We start from the raw sequence: 19871 nt of genomic DNA, 5'->3' as shown, positions 1-19871 counted from the left end.
CAGTTCTGACATCCTAGGAGCCTTCTTCAGGGGTTGGCAGGCAACATTCCTCGCTCTTTCCAGCATTATCCCAGTTCCCTGCCTTTGGATGTCTCCAACGGAGCTCCTTGAATGGAACAGACCACTGACTGTGCGTCCTGGGACGTGGGACCTGACCACACTGGGTTCTGTCTCCTCATAGGAAAATGGGGGTAGAAGTAACCAGCTCACAGGGTTGTCATAAGGACTAAATGGGTAACTATATGTAAAAGAGCCCACCTAATCCCTGGCACATAGTAGGTGCTTAAGAAATGGTGCATGAAATTAAAACTGCTCCAGATGTGGTCTGACGCACTCAGGGTTCAGTGGTTCTGTGAGTGTGACAGGATATGATGTTTAGCACAGAAGTGACACGGTGAACCTAACGGTATGACACACACTTCCAGCTAACCCAGGTCGCCCTCCCTGGGCGAGGGGGAGAGGGAACTGCTCTCCTCTCCCTTCCCAGGGAACCAACCAAATGCTCCCCTCACCTCTCAACCTGTGAATACTCAGGAACAGAGTGGAGAGGTTCAGTGTGGCTGTGTTTGTTATATTCTGAGGTGGCAGCAATTGTGAAGCATTATTGGGTGGAAGGTTTTCAGAGGACATCCTTTGTATCTTGATTCATAAGTCGTTTACTCAGAAGAAATAAGACTCCCATTTTTCCCTCGGCTGATTTAACTCATGAGAAATTTCTGGTTTCGCATTGTGCTTTCCTTGGCGACATACTATAATATAAGCACAACGTGGAGGCAGGCCCTTTGCCGTTCTTTATCACTTACGCTCTCACGTTATTTCCTCCTTGGGAGAGTCAAGGCAATACTGACCATTTCAAGGTAACGAGGCCAGTGCGTGCTCCATGAGTCACTCAACAAACACATGCCAAATCCCTGTTGGTGTGACACTCCATGTGCCATCCTTTGGAGGGTGCAGAGGAGCAAACCGTGTTCACAGCCAAGGAACTTACATTTTGGTCCTGTGGGCCCCATCGTTTGGAAGATGAGGGTCCTTTTGCAAGCTGGAAACATTTCATGTTTTCAAGATGGCCGTACCCATCTTGTATGTTTTTACATACATTCACGTTGAATCCATCACCATCCCATCTGCACACATTGGGGGACTAGCCATACGTGTGTATGTGCAAAATTATTTGATCAGCATCCGAAAGGGGTTGGAGGGTTTTATGGGTCTGAAGACCCCCTGCCCTTATCTCTGACTGTCTAAGGGCCTTGATGAGCACTCAGGACTATTGGAGAGAGACGGGGTCTCAGGATGGAGAAGGCGAGGGCACCTGTGACAAACGAAGGAGGAGACCAAGAGCTCCAAGGTGGGAATGCACCAGGCAGCTGGCCCCACAGTGAACATCGGGCAGAAGGAATGACACTTTCCCTGGGGGATATATAAACAATCCAACTGTTATCTAATCCTACTCTTGTCTGTTTCAGGAAGCCTTCCTCTCTATCCTTCTCTCTGTTGAGCTTTGCATCTGAGTGCACATTGTTCCTTGTACAGTTTAGTCACTGAAGCTTTGTAAATTGCCTGTAGCCATTTCCAAGGTATCCTGCCTCCCTCACTGCAGGGTAAATTCCTTGGCTGTGGAGAGCAGGCCAGGGTCCTGTCCGTCTCTGTTTCTGTTCAGTATTCCCCGGTCCCAGCACGACACGGTGCTGGGTCACTGACTTTTGCACCTGGGGTTAGGTCGGGTTGCATTTCCCTTCACTCCTGGCAGCCCCTCTCACTCCACAAGTTTTAGGGATCCCTGATACGCCAATGCTCATCCTGCATCACCCACTACCCCTACCCTGACCCCCACCCCCAGTACCTCCCATCCTGGAGTTACTTCTCTCTCCCCTTCCCCATGTCAATCGCAATATTACTCATGTTCCAGTTATGTCTCCATGTGGTAAAGGCCAGGAGAGAGGGAAGGAAGGGAACATGAACGATAAGCATCTAATTCAGGAAGACTTCCTGGAGGAGGTGATGCCTGAGCTGTCTTTACACATCCATAGGCATTACCCCAATAAAGGTGGGGCAGGGCAAAGAAGTTGGGCGGGAACCATGCTTCAGTAGGGGCGCAAGATGAGCAAGGTCAAAGTGGTGGGAGCTGGGTGTGCTGGTAACACCTCCAGTTGTTGGAGGCAGAGGAGCAAGTAAGCAGGACCATGATTTGGAGCCCATTGTGTGTATTCTCTGGGAGCAGGTGGTGAGAAGGGACTCCCTCCTGAACGAGTGGCAGCAGGAATGGAGAGGAATGGAGAGGCATAGGTGAGAAAGATGGCACAGAAACAGTGCATTGATGTTGGGAGCAAGGGAGTAAGAGAAAGGGAGAGTCATGGTCTCAGCCAAGGTTTTGGACCTGGATGGCTAACTTGGAAACAAAGACATAGTGGAAGGAAGCAAAGGGTGGACCTCTGCCGTCCCTGTTCCTTCTGCTCCATGCTTTTCCTTTCTTCCAAGGAGCTGTAGCCTGTTTGTTTGTTCCTTCCCTTCCTCTGCTTCCCCCACTGGCACAAACTCCCCAGAAAAGCTAAAAATTCATCTCATCCGACCCAAATCAGAGGGTGGATGAGCTGGGGCTTATTACACACTGGTTAAAATGGGTCTTGTGGGAGAGGATGGGCTACGTTATAATTGTATCTTTGGTCACCTCCACCCACCCGGCCAAAAAAAAAAAAAAAAAAAAATGGTGGGGCTGCCTCTGTCGAGACACCATTTTACGAAAGGGCTCTCCTCCTCCCTTCTACTTTTTTCTGATTAGTCTTGAAAAATCAACCTGCAGGTCTGGGAAAGAGATGGGAGGAGGGAAGGAGTGGAGAAAGGGTCGTGTTCTCTCACCCGCTGCCTTTAGGGAAAATAGCCTGGGCAGTTTGGAGACGTGTCTCTGGGGACAAGGAGGGCAGGCTCCTGAGAGACTGGGGTGGGGTCTGTTTGAAAAGCAGCAGGAGCAGCTCCATTCACAGGGTTTTTTATTATGATTCTAAACTTTAAAATGGTTCTTTGGGCTTAAGCATTGAGCACCACAAATACTGAAAGAGGGGGCTGTCACTCTGGCTTTGAAAGAAATATTTTTGGAAAGGGTGTGGAGCAAGCAAATAAATCATAAGTAGCAGTCAGTGTAATAAGTAGGAAGCAACGGCCCTTTCCAGGCCCTCCCCTCCCTCCCTCCTTCTCTCCCTGGAAGGGGGTGAGAAGACTGACTCACTGTGGAACAGCTGGAACACTCACCTGTGAATGCTCTGATGTGAAGGTGAGTTGTAGGTCTTGGGTGGTAGGTTTGCAGATTGTGTGTGCGCTGTTTGATACTAGTCAAGCAGGAAGCATTTGTGCATTTGTGTAGTGTGGCCTTTTGCGTACTGTGGCATTTGTGTGCTGTGGTGTTACTCACCTGCCTTCCGATCACAGTGAGCTAGAAAAACCATGTGACTCTCTCCCTCTGTTCCCAGCACCCCCCACTAGGCATGATGGGGGATATAGGGGAATTAGAAACCACACATGTTTATTGTTTTGGGGGGAGACAAGATTATACACATGAAAAGCTAGGTGAGACAGTGAATGGGCAAGGACCAAGGGGTAAGGTCCTAACTCCTCAAGGGGTTAAGAGCATTATTAGTTAGTTGTTGCTGTGTAACAAAAATGCCCCCAAACTTGAGCAGCTTCAAACAACAATAAACATTGATTAGTTTCATGACTTTCATAGTCAGGAGCTTAGGAGCAGCTCAGCTAGAGAGTTGACTCAGAGTTTCCCCATGAGGTTAGTCATCTGAGGCTTGGTTGGAGCGAAGGACCTGCTTCCAAGATGTCTCACTCAGCAGCTGGCATGTTGGTGCCAGTTGGAGGAGGCCTCAGTTTCTCCTCCTTTGGACATCTCGATGGCTGCTTGAGTGTCTCCCAACATGGTCATTGGTTTCTCCCACAGCAAGAGTTCCAAGACAAAGCAAGACAAAAGTGGCAATGTCTATTATCATCTAGCTTTGGAAGTGTCACACCATCACTTTCCCGTTTCCTGTGATCACACAGACCAACGCTGAGACAAGGTAGGAGGAAGTGACACAGCTGTGAATACCAGGAAGTGAGCGCCATTGGGGGCCATGCTGGAGGCTGGTTACCAGTGAAAAGTTACCTGGGTTAGAGGGGGAGGGTGTAGGGAAGAAGTCAGGCTCAAACAGGGTGTGGAAGACAGTGGGATGACAAGCGAGGTGGGAGTAGAGGTGTGGCAGATCAAAGGACCGGGCACAGAGGCTGAAACCAGCATGGTGTGTTTGGAGGCCGTGTACAGGCCAGCTCTCAAGAGAGAGTCCAGGTCAGAGAGCACTAGGAAATAAGGTCAAGACCAGACTATGAAGGACCGAGATGGGAAAACTACAATGGGGTCCCCTAAAGGGAGCCATCAAAAGTTCTGGAGTAAAGAAATGACAGGGTCCAGGTGGGGAAACTCAGCCTCTTACTATCTGGGCACCTTGAGTGGGTCACTTCAATCCTTTCAGAGCTCAGTAACCACATCTGTAAAAGGAATGTAAGAAATGAGTTAATATATGTGAAATATGCATAGGTGTTTCTGTTTCTTCCACTACTGGAGAATCCAGCTCTCGTGAATGGTCTGCCTTGCTGGCCACAGAAATATTGTTATACGGTAGGGGGGTGTTAGACAGAAGATGGCCACCCCAATATCCTACAGTTGTATCCTGCAGGACTTGATGGCAGCCAGAGCCTGTTCTTATCCAGTTCTCACCTGATCCTCACAACCACCTATGAGATAGACAGCCCAGTGTCATTAACTTCATTTTACAGACAGAAAAACTGACATCGAATAGCGGATAGGCCCAGAACAAACCGGCGGTGATCAGACATCACCCAAAATCCCAAAGAAGATTTAGGAATGTGAAAGAAGAGAGAGAATCCAAATCATTAAATATTTTTAATAGTAATGACTTTCAAATTCAAATATCACCAAAGAGAATATATAGGAAAATAAATCTACCTTCAACCGTTCGCTGGCAGCTCTCCACCCCCGTCTCAGAAAGAACATGTAACCCATTTTTAGTGTATCTCTCCAAAGATAGCCCATGCATCCACAAACAAATATATGCACATGGTCATTTTTTTCTTTCCAAACGTGGTAACAAAGCATGCACTATGCCGCATGCTTTGCAGTGCAATCTTAGAGACAGTTCTCTATACACATATATCCATATACAGATTCCCTCATTCTTTTTTTTTGCCTCATTCTTTTTAATGGCTGCATAGTATTTTCTGTGATGGATCTAGATAGCCAGCCCCCCATTAGTGAACACATTGTTTGTTTTCTTTAGTTATAGAATGAATGTTGCAGGGATGATTTTTTTAAAGACTTTATTGGAAATGGGGAACATGACTTTTATTGGGGAACAGTGTGTACTTCCAGGACTTTCTTTTTTCCAAGTCAAGTCGTTGTCCTTTCAGTCTTAGTTGTGGAGGGCGCAGCTCAGCTCCAGGTCCAGTTGCCGTTGCTAGTTGCAGGGGGCGCAGCCCACCATCCCTTGCGGGAGCCAAACCAGCAACCTTGTGGTTGAGAGGACGCGCTCCAACCAACTGAGCCATCTGGGAGCTCAGCGGCAGCTCAGCTCAAGGTGCCGTGTTCAATCTTAGTTGCAGGGGGGAGCCCACCATCCCTTGCGGGATTCGAGGAGTTGAACCAGCAATCTTGTGGTTGAGAGCCCACTGGCCCATGTGGGAATCGAACTGGCAGCCTTTGGAGTTAGGAGCACGGAGCTTCAACCGCCTGAGCCACGGGGCCGGCCCCTGATAATTTTTTTTTTTTTTTTAACAGAAGTTGAGTACATGTAATAAGAAAACTTTATGATAAATATCTGGAAGGGAAATTTCTGGATCATCAAAATTTTTTATTTTGCCCATCTGATAGGTGAAAATTAAAATCTATTTAATTTTCATCTCTTTTATGCTAAGTGATGTTGAGCATTTTTCACAAATTTAAAATCTATTTGTGTTTTATTCTTCTGTGATCCTGTTCATGTTTTTTGCCAATTTTTCTAGCAAGCTATAGGTCTTTTCCTGATTTAATATAAGCTCTCTCTATAAAGGAAATTAGCCTTTCATCATATGTTTTGCCAGTATTTTTCCCAGCTATTTGTGTCTTGATTTTGTTAGGGAATTATTGATGTGCACGAATTTTTAAGTCATTATTTAGTCAAACTTATCAATCTTTTATGGCTTCTGGATTTTCTGTCTTATTTAGAACAGCATTTCCCTTTGAAATTATAAAACAATTCTCCAATATTTTCTTTTAATGACTTTTCTTTTAACTTTTACATCTTTACCAGTCATTTATTTTGGTATGAGGAGTGAGGAAGGGATACAAGTTTTGTTTTGTTTTGTTTTGTTTTGTTTCCTACATGCTTGGCCAGTTGTCCCAATGTTATTTATTAATACTTTAAAAATCCATATTAAAATAAAATTTGAAATCCCACCTTTATCATATGCTAAATTCTTCTATCTATGAACTTATATGAGTCTATTTATGGACTGTCTATGACTTTCTGTTGACCTATCTCTCTGCTCGTGATCCAGCACCAGATATTTTATTTTATGGCTTTATAATGTGCTTTCATATCTTGTAAGTCTAATCCTCCCACTCCCATTACTCATCTGTTTCAAAACTCTCTTGGCTATTCTTAAATGCTTATTATTTTTCTATATGAACTTTACAGTCAACTTATCTACTTTCAATAGAAATTCTGGCTGATAGTTTTATTGGGACCATATTGTATTGATTTAGAGAAAATTGGCATGTTTACAACATTGTGGCTCCCTATCCAAGGGCAGGGTGTGCTTTCCATGTAAGTCTTCGGTCATGTTTGAAAACTTTCTTTGTATGGATTCTATGCATTTCTTGTGAGCGTATTCCTAGGTGTTGTATCTATTTTCGTTGCCAAGTAAATGGGATCCTCTAACCAATTTTTAAAATTGTCTGTTGTTTGCATAGGAAAGTATCCAATCATATCCTCTGCAAATAATGACTGTTTTTGCCAACTCTTTTCTAACTTTGTATTTCTTATTCAACATTTTTGATCTTAAGACTTCAAAGGGGGACCAGAATTCCTGGGTTTGAGGAAATCACTGAGCGCATTCCAGCTCATCAGTGGATCAGCCAGGCTTCTTTGGGCTGGGAAGTGGGGTTGGGGGATTCTTGTGCCTTGAGAATATTTTCCTTCTCAGTGCAAATGGATGCTGAGTCATGGGAGGTGTGTGTGTTGGGGGTGGGGGAGGGGGGGTAGTTACTTTGTGAAGTGCTGACAGGTGAGGCACCCTCCCCAGAAGCTGTGGAAGAGTCTAGTCCTTGGTGCTGGGCTCCTGTGGCTGGGGGCAGATTGGCAGGGGAGAGAAAGGCCCCTGCCCCTGAGAGGTGCACTGGGAAAACTGAACATACAGGGGAAGCTGGGTTCTCTGGTGATGCTTTAATGGGGGTTCTTGCTGTGACCACCATGCGGTCTTTCCATCACTGTGGCCTAGCAGTGGAGTCCTGCCCAGACAGCTGTATAACCCAGACACCCACCTGTCACTTACAGGCTCCCACATCCCTGACGATACGACCCAGCCTCCATGGATTCCTTCTTGGTTCCTATTTCGCTCTCCTACAGCAGGTCCTCAAATAACATCGTTGCATTCACTGTTGTTTCGCTGTAACGCTGATGAGAGGCCGTAGGAATGTCACTCTTATTAATATCAATTAGCCTATGGTAAACTTGGTTTCCTTATACGTCATTTCGCCATAGGTCATTTCATTGCAGTTTCAAGAACCTATTGACAACTTTAAGAGAGGACTTACTGCATGCATTGTGGGTTAGTCTTACCTGCTCAGTGAAGCCAGAAGCCCCTTCAAAACAGGTCTGAGGTCTTGTTTAAAACCCCACAGAGCATGAAACCCCGGACAAGCATACAGTGAGTGATCAATAACATTTGTTAATTGAGTTTCCACTCGCATCCCAATTGCCCTGGAACCAAATAGCCGTCAGCTTCTGCAATGGGCAAGGCGGGAAATTACAGCAGAGGAGGGACTGAGCTCAAGTATAAATAGGAAGAGGAAATGCTTGGACTTTCTCAGCGCAATAAAAGTTATATTATAATATTATATGTAACTGTGCAATTAAGCCTGAAAATTGCACGCTTCCAGTTCAATCTTCCCAGCCAAATGCCAGGCGGTTCTCGTGGTGGATGGCATCTACTTAGAAGAGAAGGGAAAGTTTGGAGGCAAATGTGAGGTTTCAGTTCCTTTGGAAAACACAGTCAGCGCTGGGATCCTGGAGGACACCCGCTGGGCCGCTGAGCTGAGCCTTGTCTCCAAATTAAAGTGCGCAATGGCCGAGAGGCAGAGGTGTTTTCCGAGGGCCCAGGCATAAGTAGGACACCCGCCGCCTGGATGAGGCCTTGGAGTGTGACTCTGCCCTCCTTCCTCCCACAGCTCCCTCCCCCACTGGAGCCCCTGGGCACCGATCCCACCCAGACGTCTGGGGCAGGGAGAAGGGCAGGGGCACGGCTGTGAGTAATGAAGAACAGCTTCGTGGGCCTAAAGGTACAACCTTCCAGCTGGTTTCCAGCCTTCCCTGCCTTCTCCAGGACAGCCTAGTGCTGACACTGTCCAAATGCAGCGCCCAGCAGATTTCTCTCCCATCCAGAACCTTCCCTGACTTCCTTTCATGGCCTCACTTGCCTCTCTGAACTCACCAAGCCTCTCCCTCAGAAACCAGCATCCTGTTATTTGCTGCTCCTACTATGCTAAGCTCAAGCTTCTGTGCCTTTCTTTCTTTTTTTCTTTCTTTTTCTTTCTTTCCTTTTTTTTTTTTGGACTTACCTACTTTTTTATTCCATATGTCATTTAATTCTCTTTTAATCCTAGGGGATCACTTCATAGACTGTGCCTTAATTTCTACACACTGTTCTCTTTTCTGGAATGTTCTCCTACCTCTGCCCCACACTCCTGGCTGCCTGGGAGCCGTAGAGCTCAGCTCCAGCGTCCCATTCTCAGTGGCATCTTCTGCCTGACCCAGCAGAGCCCTTGCCTCCTGGCCCTGCTTCCAAGAGGCCCTGTCCACACCTCTGGGCTCACACTTAGCAGTAGTGTTAGGTCTCATCTTTACTTGTCTGTCTCCCACTCTTCTGTGAGTTCTGAAGGCCAGGAATCCCACCCCTGTCACCCCCATTTCTCCAGCCCTGAGCAAAATGGGTTTCCCTGAGGAAACCTGGGGACTGGCTGCTGGGGTTCAAGATCCAGCTCTGTCTCAGTTTCCCCATTTGAAAACTGGGGTATTGGTGATAACAGTGCCTACCTCATGGGGTTTTGGGGAGGACTAAACGAGAGCCCCGACCCAAATATTTAACTGGCACTCACTGACTCTCTGTTTCTAATTTGATTCTGTTGCTGTCAGTTGGAGGAAACTCAGAATTAACCCTTCGTCTCCCATATGTTGTATCTCTGTCAAGTTGGTCCCTGTCTGCTCCCTCCCCAGCCCCTGTCCCTCCCACACATACAGGGCCTGGGGCATTGTTGGTAATGAATTTGTGTACATTCTAGAGAAGCAGCTTCCAGACAGTGCTGTAGCCACTGCCAAGCTCCACAGCCGTCCTTGGCCGCTGTGTGAGACTCAGGAGCATAAGTCAGGACTGGCCTCCTCGCCTCCCTCAGGGGCCAGGGGAGGGAGCACATGGAGCCCTTTTTACCAACCTGTCGCATCTCCATCACTCTGCCTGGTGTGGCCAAATGCTGCTCCCACTCTGACTTTAGAAAACCGTCCTCTGGAAGCTCAATGTGCGTTCACATCGTTTCCCTTCTGTAACCGGGCAGCACCCCTGAGCTCCATGGGGGAGGCCAGGGTGAGGGGATTAGGCTGAGTCAGGAAACTCACTGTCTGGTGCAGCAGAAGTTGATAGCAGAAGTTGAGCTGATCATGACCTTGGAATCCAAGGATCCACCCTGGGACCAAAATATTGAAGTGGATTAGCTGGCGAACATCACAGAACCACAGAGGGTGTGGGCAGCAAAGCAGCTTCACAGGCTCCCAGCCTCACATTAAGGAAGAAACAAGCTCAGAGAGGGAACCTGCCTGGTCCAGGGTCACCTGTAACTCAGGCACAGGGCAGAGGTGAACCGTAAGTGCACACTGCACACCGGACCATTTCTCAGCCCTTACACCTCACGCTTTTTCCCAAAACAGAACTCGGCCTTCTCTACTCCAGCTGCTGCCCTCTCGCTGGCCCCCACCTTCCCTCCTCCCACTGTGAAGCCCCCTGGCTTGGTGGCCATGGCGCCGCCCTGGGAGGCCCTGGGACAGTGGCCTGTGGGCAGAGCACACTCAGAGGCTGGCCAGGGGTGCAGCTGCTTTGGTGCCTTCTATAAGAGAATAAAATATCCCCAGGAAGGTCAAAATGCCACTTAACCCAGGTGTCCACACACAACCGTTGAACAACTAGCAAAACCAAAGCCATTCCCACTCCTTCACAGGAGCTGGGGTCTTTGTGTAGAAACACTAAAAAGAACAGCACCCCCGTGGCTCCTGTGTGGCCCCCAGCTCCCACCCCCAGTGAGGGTGTGACTGCAGGGAGGACAGCAGACCAGCCAGGACCCCTCCTGAAAAGGCAGCCAGAGGGAGCGGGATTCGGAAACTCAGTAGTACCCGGCCGAGGCTGTTTATGGGAGACGAGTGATTTATTTTATTATATAAATTTTCAGTGGTTTAATAAGGTTTAATAAGCCTCCCAGGGAGGTTTCAGGCTCAGGAAATCGCCTGTAATAAACATGAGTAGTAAATCCTTTATTTTGAACATAAAGAGGTATGCAATTTTTCTTAAAAGGAAACAAGTCTCCCCCTTCCGCCCACCTCACCCTCTAATAAATAAAGGATAAATAAATAATTAAAGAACAACAGCTTGAAGGAGCCCCACTTTATTTGTCGGGCCAGCCCACCAGAGCACCAGCCATAGGCAGTGGGACCCTCCCCACAGGCGTGCCCTGCCAGCCCTCATTCCCTCCAGCTCACTGGCAAGGGAGGGACCTCCTTGCCTGCCGAGGCTTAGAGAACCTCCTCTTTCTATCTTTCCTGGTTACCGGACAGGAGAAATATCAGTGGCCTCAGGAGACATGTGAGTTGTCCCGCAGTCATTTAACCACACTGTGCTGTGACCGTAACCTCACTTAACTTGTATTTCTTTATGTATAAAATGGGTGTAATACTGGCCTCACGTGTCATCCAGGAGGTGAAGTGCTTTGAAAAGAAAAAGGCTCTAAGCCACCCCTCAGGCGAGGGACAGGGTGGCAGGGGCTCCAGCACCCCTACTTTGGGTTCCTGGCGAGTAGCTGCTGTGAAGAGAAAGGGGTTTCTCTAGTGGGTGAGGAAACAGCTCAGACTCACCCCCGCCCCCCATCACCAAAGCCCAGATGTGGGGGGGTGGAAGTGGTGATGATGGGGGGGGTGGAAGTGGTGATGATGGGGGGATGGAAGTGGTGATGATGGGGGGGTGGAAGTGCTGATGATGGGGGGATGGAAGTGGTGATGATGGGGGTCGGGGGGCAGATGGCCAGGGATACAGTATGGTGCAGTGGACAGAGTCTGGGCTGCACGTCAGGAGGTCTGGGAATTCTTTCCCTTCCCTAGTGCTGTGACCTTGGGCAAGTGGGTTCACCAGTGCGAGTTTAGGTGTCTCCTCAGAAAAGCAGGCCAAATAATTCCATCCGTACCCAGGGATCCTGGGAAAATGTATGGAGAAAAGGAGATGTGAACAAGCTTTTCTGAGTATAAAGCTCAACAGGCCTGTGGTACTGTTAACTTGGGGCTTCAGCAGAGAACAAGGAGCAGTTCTGGTCATAGGAGAAAAACACTCAAGCCCCCAGGTGTAAGGACACTGAGAAAACCTGTCTGTGACTGGGGCAAAGACCCAGGTGTGCCTGCCCGTCAGACCTGGCTTGTGCGCTGGCCCTCACATCTTGTTCTGTGGGTGGGGGGACTAGGCATGGGGCGGGGAACAAAGGGGGAGCACAGTGTTGTGAGTCAGAGTGGGGCTGCATTCCAGCTGTAAGGGGACATCTGGTGGAGGAGGGAAGCTCAGAGCTTCTTTCACAGAAACCAACCAGCTCCAGGCCCTAGGCTTGAGGCAAGCTGGGGACTATGGACTCCGGGCATGTCCTGGCAGGGTGGCAGAGCGGGGGGCCAGCTTCACCCAGCTGTGGGTGCTCTGCTTGGGATGCTCTGGCAGGTGGGGTGCAGGCTGGAAGTTGAGGTGGCCCTGCCCAGCCTCCCAGCCCACACGTCTGGCCCCGACCTCTGGGGCAGCTGAGGCTCCAGGGCATTCTGGGGCCAAGGGGTGTGGCTGCCCTGCTTAGGGGAACTGCCAAGGGCAGGGCGGGGCGCGCCCAGCAGAGATCCTCAGGGCTGGCCAGCTGCTTGGGCCAGACCTCCCTGCCCTGGCTCCTGCCCACCACTCCCTTTTGGGTTTCAGTGCCTACACAACCACAGGGACTAAGTAAGAACCTGCTCAAAGGATACAGGTAGCTGCTGCCCCACCTCATTCCCAAGTCTGAAAGAGAACCCAACCCCTCTCTGCTCCTGTGCAGCCCCCCTCGCCCTCACCACAGCCACTAATTCTGCCAGGTGGCTTTGAAGCTGCAGACTGGGGGGCAGGGGGAGCAGGAAAGCTGGAGGCTGGAAACAGTGAGGCCACTCCCAGAGTAGTAGGAGTCTGCCGGCTGGGGCCAGCCTGCCATGGGGATTTGGCAGACACAAGCATCCTTCTGAGCCCCAGATTTGCTGAGCTGAGCAGGATTCAGGAAGGCGTTGGACTTGTGGATCATAGCAATAAAATTGTCCCGAAAGTCACACCACCAAGGCAGCTGGGGAGGACAGGAAAGAGGTGGGACTCAGAAATCAAATTCCTGTCTTGATGTTTCCTAGCTGTGTGACTTGGGGCAAATCCCTTAGCCTCTCTGATCCCCACCAAATGGGAATCATAATAATGCTCTCATTTATCAGGGTCTTAATGGCATCCCGGGGATGACACAGACATAAAAGAAACAGACCTGCCCTGAGCAAGGGCAATTATTCACAGTTACTTCCCCATTTTCCAGATAGGCAAACTGAGAACAGCAGGAGTGTATAATGTACCTATACCCCTGCACTTCATGTTCCTGGTAAAACCACTCCTATAACATGGGTCTCCTATTAGCTAGGCAACCCAGCACACGGCTGAGGGCATAGGCTGAGGTCATAGGCATCAGAACACCCTACTTCTAGTTCTAGCTCTGACACTGATTTGCCGTGTGACCTTTCCTCTCTGTGCCTCATTTTCCTCATCTATACAAGGAGCATAAAGTGGATACCAGCCTTGCCTGCCTCCTAGGAGTACATGAGACAGGAGGTATGAACGAACCTTGATGCAATGCGCTACAGGTGTCAAAGGTGGCCCTGGAGCTCGTATGGGCCGTGCTCAGTGTCTTTGCTTTCATCGTGTGGATCTCTGCAAAACTATGAGGAAGGCAAGTTGGTTCCCAGGATGGTCCCACCTCCCTCTGCTAAGACACCTATTAGGCAGAGTCTGTGTCCTTCCTGGACTTCATAATTGCTAACATTGGTTGAGCACCTACAATGTACCAGGAGGCACTTTATGTGCCTTCGCTCATTTGATCTGCACAGCAGCTCTGCGAGGTCACACTATTATTATCCCATTATGCAGATGAAGAAACTGAGCTCAACAACGGAAATACCCAGTCTCAGAGGCCTCAGTGGGGGAGCCAGGTGTGTTCCCAGGCTGTCCCAGAGCAGAGCCCTCTCCCTCCATCCCTTAGCGTGGGCCCTCTCTGGTCAGATGGCTGTCAACCAACCTCAGACACGTGCTGGCTGAGAACAGCTCCTTAGGCAATCCCACTCAGGGTCCAGCGTAAATACATTTACAGCGGGGACTATGGAAACCCAAAGCCTTCTCCCTTCTACCTAACAAAATCTTCTCTATCCTTCAAGCTCAGACATGGCCCCTCTTCCTGAGGGCCCCCAGCCCACAGGGTCTCGTGGCTTTCTGTCCATAGCTCTCATGTGCTCTCGGCACTGAGCCAAACCCCCACCACCCACCGACATGCATGGGTCTCGGCTCTCTGGTGTACCTCCCTCAGCACCGGCTCTGATCAAATCTCTAAAGTAAGAGACAACTTTTTGGAGGTGTGGGAGGAAAATTCAAATCCCGGGCCAGACGCTTGCTGGCTTGTGGCATGGGGGCGAGTCACCCTCTCCATACCTTTTCTTTCTCCCTAAATTGTAGGTGTTGCTACAAATATGTACTATTCAGAAGTGCGCTGGTTGAGAAAGGATTAGAGGTGTGATGGCTGACATGTTATAGGCAGTCAATAAATGATAGCTAGTATTGATCATTATAAATCCGGCTCGGTATGTTTGCTTCATTTGGTGATTAGAATGGGACAAAAATAAGAACAAAACTCAAATCACACTCCAGAAACTAATACTGGAGGACTTCTAGAGCCAGGTTTCTGTCATGCGTTGCTGTGGGGTGAAGGCCCTCGCACCCCTTCCGATCTCCCCACCCCCACCCTCATCCCTTCTCTGTTCCTCTCAGAGAAGCACTACCTCCTTGTCATTAGCTGGTAAACTGAGGGCAAGACCCCTTCCCTTGGTAGGGAGAGAGGGGAACCGAGGTAGACAGTTGAGCCTAGAAATGTTCTCATTTTCAGGTGAATAAACCAAGGCCAGAGATGAGAAGTGCTGCCTTTGGCAGGCAGGGCTCCTTGGACATGCCTGAGCTCTAGAACCTTCCGCTGAGGGCAGAGGCCGAGGGCGGCTGCAGAAGGACTCATAACCTCTGGAATGGTGACCACACCTGAAAAGGTTTCACCAGCTCTGCATTCTTCCTCTTGAACCTCCTTCCATTTCTAAGCTTCTCTGCCTCTCTTTCCCTCCTGCCTCTTTTTTTCTGATCTATCTGTATATGCTTTTCTATCCCCTTTCTACCAGAGGTTCGTATTTTGCATCAAGCCACTCCTGGATGTTCAGAGGTGTTTGTTTGATGTGTGTGTGTGTGTGTGTGTGTGTGTGTGTGTGTGTGTGTGTGTGTAATTCTCTTTCCTGAGTGTGTTATTCTTGGAGACAGAACGGCCCTGGCTTGGGCAAGGGGAGGGAGGGCCTCGCCACCCCTTTGGGACACTGCTGTCTGGGCCCTCCAGGGCACAGGAGTCTTCTTAGGATCACCAGGGAAGCTCCCAGAGAGCAGGACGGGGGCACTTCTTCCCAGAGACAATGAAACAGCAAAGGCAGCCGGGCCTCCTGCCTAGAAAAACAGCCCCCAGCTGCACAGTTACATCCCCTCCACCAGGAATGAGACAAAGGCTCCAGACCAGGCCGCAGTGGGCAGACCAGCCTTTGAGTCCAGGGTCACCCAGGCCTGTTGTCACCTTCTTATCCCGACCCACTTCGCGCTTCTAGCTTTTCACGGTCGTGATACTGGTTATTAGATTTCCCATGGCCACCAATGACGAGATGGCCACAGGAGCCCAGAGAGCTGGAGCAGCTTCCCAAAGTCTCACAGCTATGGGTTCCTGATTCCCAGTCTCAAGCCAACATGGCTGCAAAAGCACTGAGACGGGACATTTGGCCTAAGAGACAGCAGTCTCCATCCCTCAGTGAGCTGGGATGAGACACTGACCACCAAAACCCGGTCCAATGGGTTCAGCTCCTCTATGTAAGAAGGTGGGGGAAAGCTTACGGAATTGTGGGAATTACCCCCCTGCACCCCAAAAATAAAAAACGTTTAAGAACATTTTTGTCTTTAAAGGAATAAGCAAGCAAGAAAACGTGGCTCTAATTCCCTGAGGGTTTACTTAACAGTCAAAGGGGCATTTCATTCACAGTCTTTTCAGATGAGAGGGTCCCTCTGGGGCTTCGTGGGAATTAGAAAACAGTGTCATTTCCTCAATACATATTTAGTTTTTAAAGAAACTGCTAAGTTGTTTTCCAGAATGACTGTATCATTTACATGCCCACCAGCCATGTTTGAGGGATCCAGTTTCTTCACACCCTCACCAGCATTTGGCGTTGCCACTCTTGGTGATTTTAGCCCTTCTGATGTGTGTAGTGGGATCTCACTCCTCTTTGGTGCATCTTGCTAGATCTTTCGCGTAGTTATGTCCCTGTGAGCTCTGTTAGAGCAGAGCTTTCTTGGTCTGCTCTCTGTGCAGCCCCAGTGCCTGGCACAGGGAGAAACCCAATGACTATTGAGGAAACGAATGCGTGGCCTGTGGGGTCTCTGGCCTTTTTACAGATGAGAAGGCAGGGAAGAAATGAGGCATTCATTCGTTCTGGGAAATCTCCTGAGCACCTGCCCCGGTGGGATTGCTCAGGGATGGAGAACGGGGGAGGGAGGAGGAGCGCCCAGGGCCCTGCCTGCCCACCCCCCAGGTCCCTGGGGCCTGCAGCCCTCAATGGGGGCACATATGGTGGAACTGGCTTATCTCGTTTCTGCCCCCTCCCACTGCATCTACATTCCCAGGGCAGAAACATCCATAAGATAAATGTGTGAGGCTCCCCAACGCTCTTCCCACTGGGACATGGGCCTTTCAGATTTTGGTTTTCTTTTTGTTTTCTCCCCACTGTACTTGCACCAGGGTAAGGACCAGACCTCTGCAAGGATTTATCCATGGGTCACGATCAAGCTCTGCCCGCAGGAGAAGGGCCCTCCGTGCTCTGGCATGGACAGTGAGGTGGCTTTTTGTCCAGGTTGAATCTGCGGGCGTTTGGCTCCCTGAAGGGAGGGCGTGCCTGTTGCCCTGTCCTACGCGTCTCCCTCCCGGTGGCTCCACTGGCTCCACTTGATGTTTAACATGTACAATGCGGAGGTGTCTCAGAGGGGCTTCTCCCCGTGGGAGATAGGATTCCCTGAGGGTAACGGAAGACAGACATGATCAATAACTAACGATGCATTGGAATTTAATATTGAAGTTAAATGTTTATGTATAGGTGACACAGCTCACAGACATACATACATAGGATGTCAGGATTTCAAAGGGAAAAAAAGATCAAACATGAAAGGAAACTTTCACCAACTAAGGTGAAACCAGAGGAAGGTCAGAAGGCAAAACATATGCCCTAAAAATGGGCCACAAAAATAGGTCTTAAGATTCCTGGTAGCTGTACCAGTGTGCTTGGGCTGCCACAACAAAGCGCCGCAGACGGTGTGCCTTAAACAACAGAAATTTCGGGGGGACACAGTTCTGGAAGATAGAAGTCCAAGATGAAGGTGTAGGCAGGGTTGGTTTCTTCTGAGGCCTCTCTCCTTGGCTTGTAGATGGCCGTCTTCTCCCTGTGTCCTCCCGTGGTCTTCCCTCTGTGTATCTGTGTCCTAATCTTTTAGAAGGACACCAGTCATACAGCATTAGGACCCACTCAGATGACATTATTTTAACCTTAATCACCTCTTTAAAGGTCCTACCTCCAAACACAATCACATGCTGAGATAACTGGAGGTTAGGGTTTCAACCTATGAATTTGGAGGGAGACACGACTCAGCCTGTAACCGTAGCCAATAGTAGCCAAATGTTAGTGTGTAGCAGGAGTCATAGGATTTGTGACATAAACCAGAGCATTTTCCCAGCAGCCACACTGAGTCATGAGAGAACACCCCTCCTCGGGCCCTTGACCCGCAGACGCTGTGGAAGTGCGGATGCCATCCCGTCACTCACAGAGCAGTTGAGTGTCATGTGTCTGTCCACCCTGCTGTCCCCCATTGCACGTTAGCATAGTGGAATTCGGTGAAATCACGCCCACAAGAAGCGTCCACAGCCTTTGCTAAATAGCACACGCCAACTGCCCCATGAGAAGCCCAACCCCAAGAGCCTGTGGGGTCCAGGAAAAGACCCCGTGGCACAGTGAAAAGCCCGTTTGTGAGCTGGGCTCTGCATGGCCGGTGGGATTTGGAAAAGTTGAGAGGGAAGAGGGCAGGCTTCCTGGTGGAAGGGAAGCTTTCTGTGAAGGCGGTGGTGGTGTGGGCCAGCACGCCACCGGCCTGGCCTCCCTGGGCCAGCGTCCCAAGAGCTGGGTGTCCCGCCTGAGAACCTGTCCTCTAACCCTGCTCTCCCTCTCTGTGTGTCCCTGCAGGGCTCGGGCTGAGACCATGGCCAATGGCATTGACGAGCTCATCGGCATTCCCTTCCCCAACCACAGCAGCGAGGTCCTGTGCAGCCTGAACGAGCAGCGGCATGACGGCCTGCTCTGCGACGTGCTGCTGGTGGTGCAGGAGCAGGAGTACCGCACTCACCGCTCCGTCCTGGCCGCCTGCAGCAAGTACTTCAAGAAGCTCTTCACGGCGGGCACCTTAGCCAGCCAGCCCTACGTCTACGAGATCGACTTCGTGCAGCCCGAGGCCCTGGCCGCCATCCTGGAGTTCGCCTACACCTCCACGCTCACCATCACCGCCTCCAACGTCAAGCACATTCTCAACGCTGCCCGGATGCTGGAGATCCAGTGCATCGTGAACGTGTGCCTGGAGATCATGGAGCCCGGCGGGGGCGGCGGGGAGGAGGACGACAAAGAAGACGATGACGACGACGAGGACGACGAGGACGAGGATGAGGAGGAGGAAGAGGAGGAAGAGGAGGAGGAGGAGGACGACGACGACACGGAGGATTTCGCTGATCAAGAAAACCTGCCCGACCCCCAGGACATCAACTGCCACCAAAGCCCTTCCAAAACGGACCATGTCACGGAGAAGGCCTACTCAGACACACCCAGAGACTTCCCGGACTCCTTCCAGGCCGGCAGCCCTGGCCACCTGGGCGTGATCCGGGACTTCTCCATCGAGTCCCTGCTGAGGGAGAACCTGTACCCGAAAGCCAACATCCCCGACAGGAGACCCCCCTTGTCTCCCTTTGCCCCAGACTTCTTCCCACACCTCTGGCCAGGGGACTTCGGTGCCTTTGCCCAGCTGCCCGAGCAGCCCATGGACAGTGGGCCGCTGGACCTGGTCATCAAGAACCGGAAGATCAAGGAGGAGGAGAAGGAGGAGCTGCCCCCACCCCCACCCCCGCCCTTCCCCAACGACTTCTTCAAGGACATGTTTCCGGACCTTCCCGGGGGGCCGCTGGGCTCCATCAAGGCGGAGAATGACTATGGTGCCTATCTCAACTTCCTGAGTGCCACTCACCTGGGGGGCCTCTTCCCGCCCTGGCCGCTGGTGGAGGAGCGCAAGCTGAAGCCCAAGGCCTCTCAGCAGTGCCCTATCTGCCACAAGGTCATCATGGGGGCCGGGAAGCTGCCGCGGCACATGCGGACGCACACGGGGGAGAAGCCATACATGTGCAACATCTGCGAGGTCCGCTTCACCAGGTGCGCATTGCAGCCCCTGGGGGGAGGGTGGGGGGCCCAAGGGGTGCTGGGAGAGGGTCGGAGGCCGCTGGATGACAGCAGAGAGGCGCATGGGGGCGGGATGGAGAGAGACCCAGTTCATGGGAGGAGGCCCGACTGGATCCTAGATACCCTTCGAGTTCATTGATAGAAGGCGTGCTAGGCATTACCTGGGGTAGTGATGTTCAAGCTCTTTGTAAGCGCTGGAATATTTTCTTAAATACACTAGTAGGTGGGAGGACTAGATATAAAACAGGTCAGAGCAGAGCTGTTCTGGGTAAAGTGAGGGGCCTCGACCGCTTGCTGCCTCGGCCTCCCTCTCCCCTTCCCCACTGGAAACCCACAGAAGCCGGTTTGAAGCTCCCCAGGGGAGTGCTGCCTCTTTATTTGATCTTAATTCAGCATACCAGGGTCTGTCCTAAGTGTATCACATACACTCTGCCCCCAGCCGGGCCCTAGGAAGGCAACAAG

General features: G+C 50.6%; 1 protein-coding gene across 4 annotated transcripts in view; it reads left to right on the top strand.

The window, feature by feature from the left end:
* Positions 1–19871, top strand: part of ZBTB7C (zinc finger and BTB domain containing 7C) — a 326762-nt gene that overhangs the window by 294154 nt on the left and 12737 nt on the right. For 3 of the 4 annotated variants that reach the window (XM_019721283.3, XM_074340005.2, XM_019721306.3), the window contains one exon: positions 18156–19382. In XM_019721283.3, the coding sequence (XP_019576842.2) occupies positions 18172–19382 (1211 nt within the window). In that variant the 5' untranslated portion in view covers positions 18156–18171. Of the gene's footprint in view, positions 1–8476; positions 8588–18155; positions 19383–19871 lie in introns of those variants that run through there. The other variant, XM_074340006.2, reaches the window with a different exon arrangement.

Source organism: Rhinolophus sinicus, chromosome 4, assembly GCF_057876585.1.
Source record: "Rhinolophus sinicus isolate RSI-liver-muscle chromosome 4, RSI-T2T, whole genome shotgun sequence".
Taxonomy (NCBI): Eukaryota; Metazoa; Chordata; class Mammalia; order Chiroptera; family Rhinolophidae; genus Rhinolophus; species Rhinolophus sinicus.
This window is presented reverse-complemented; position numbering and strand designations above follow the sequence as displayed.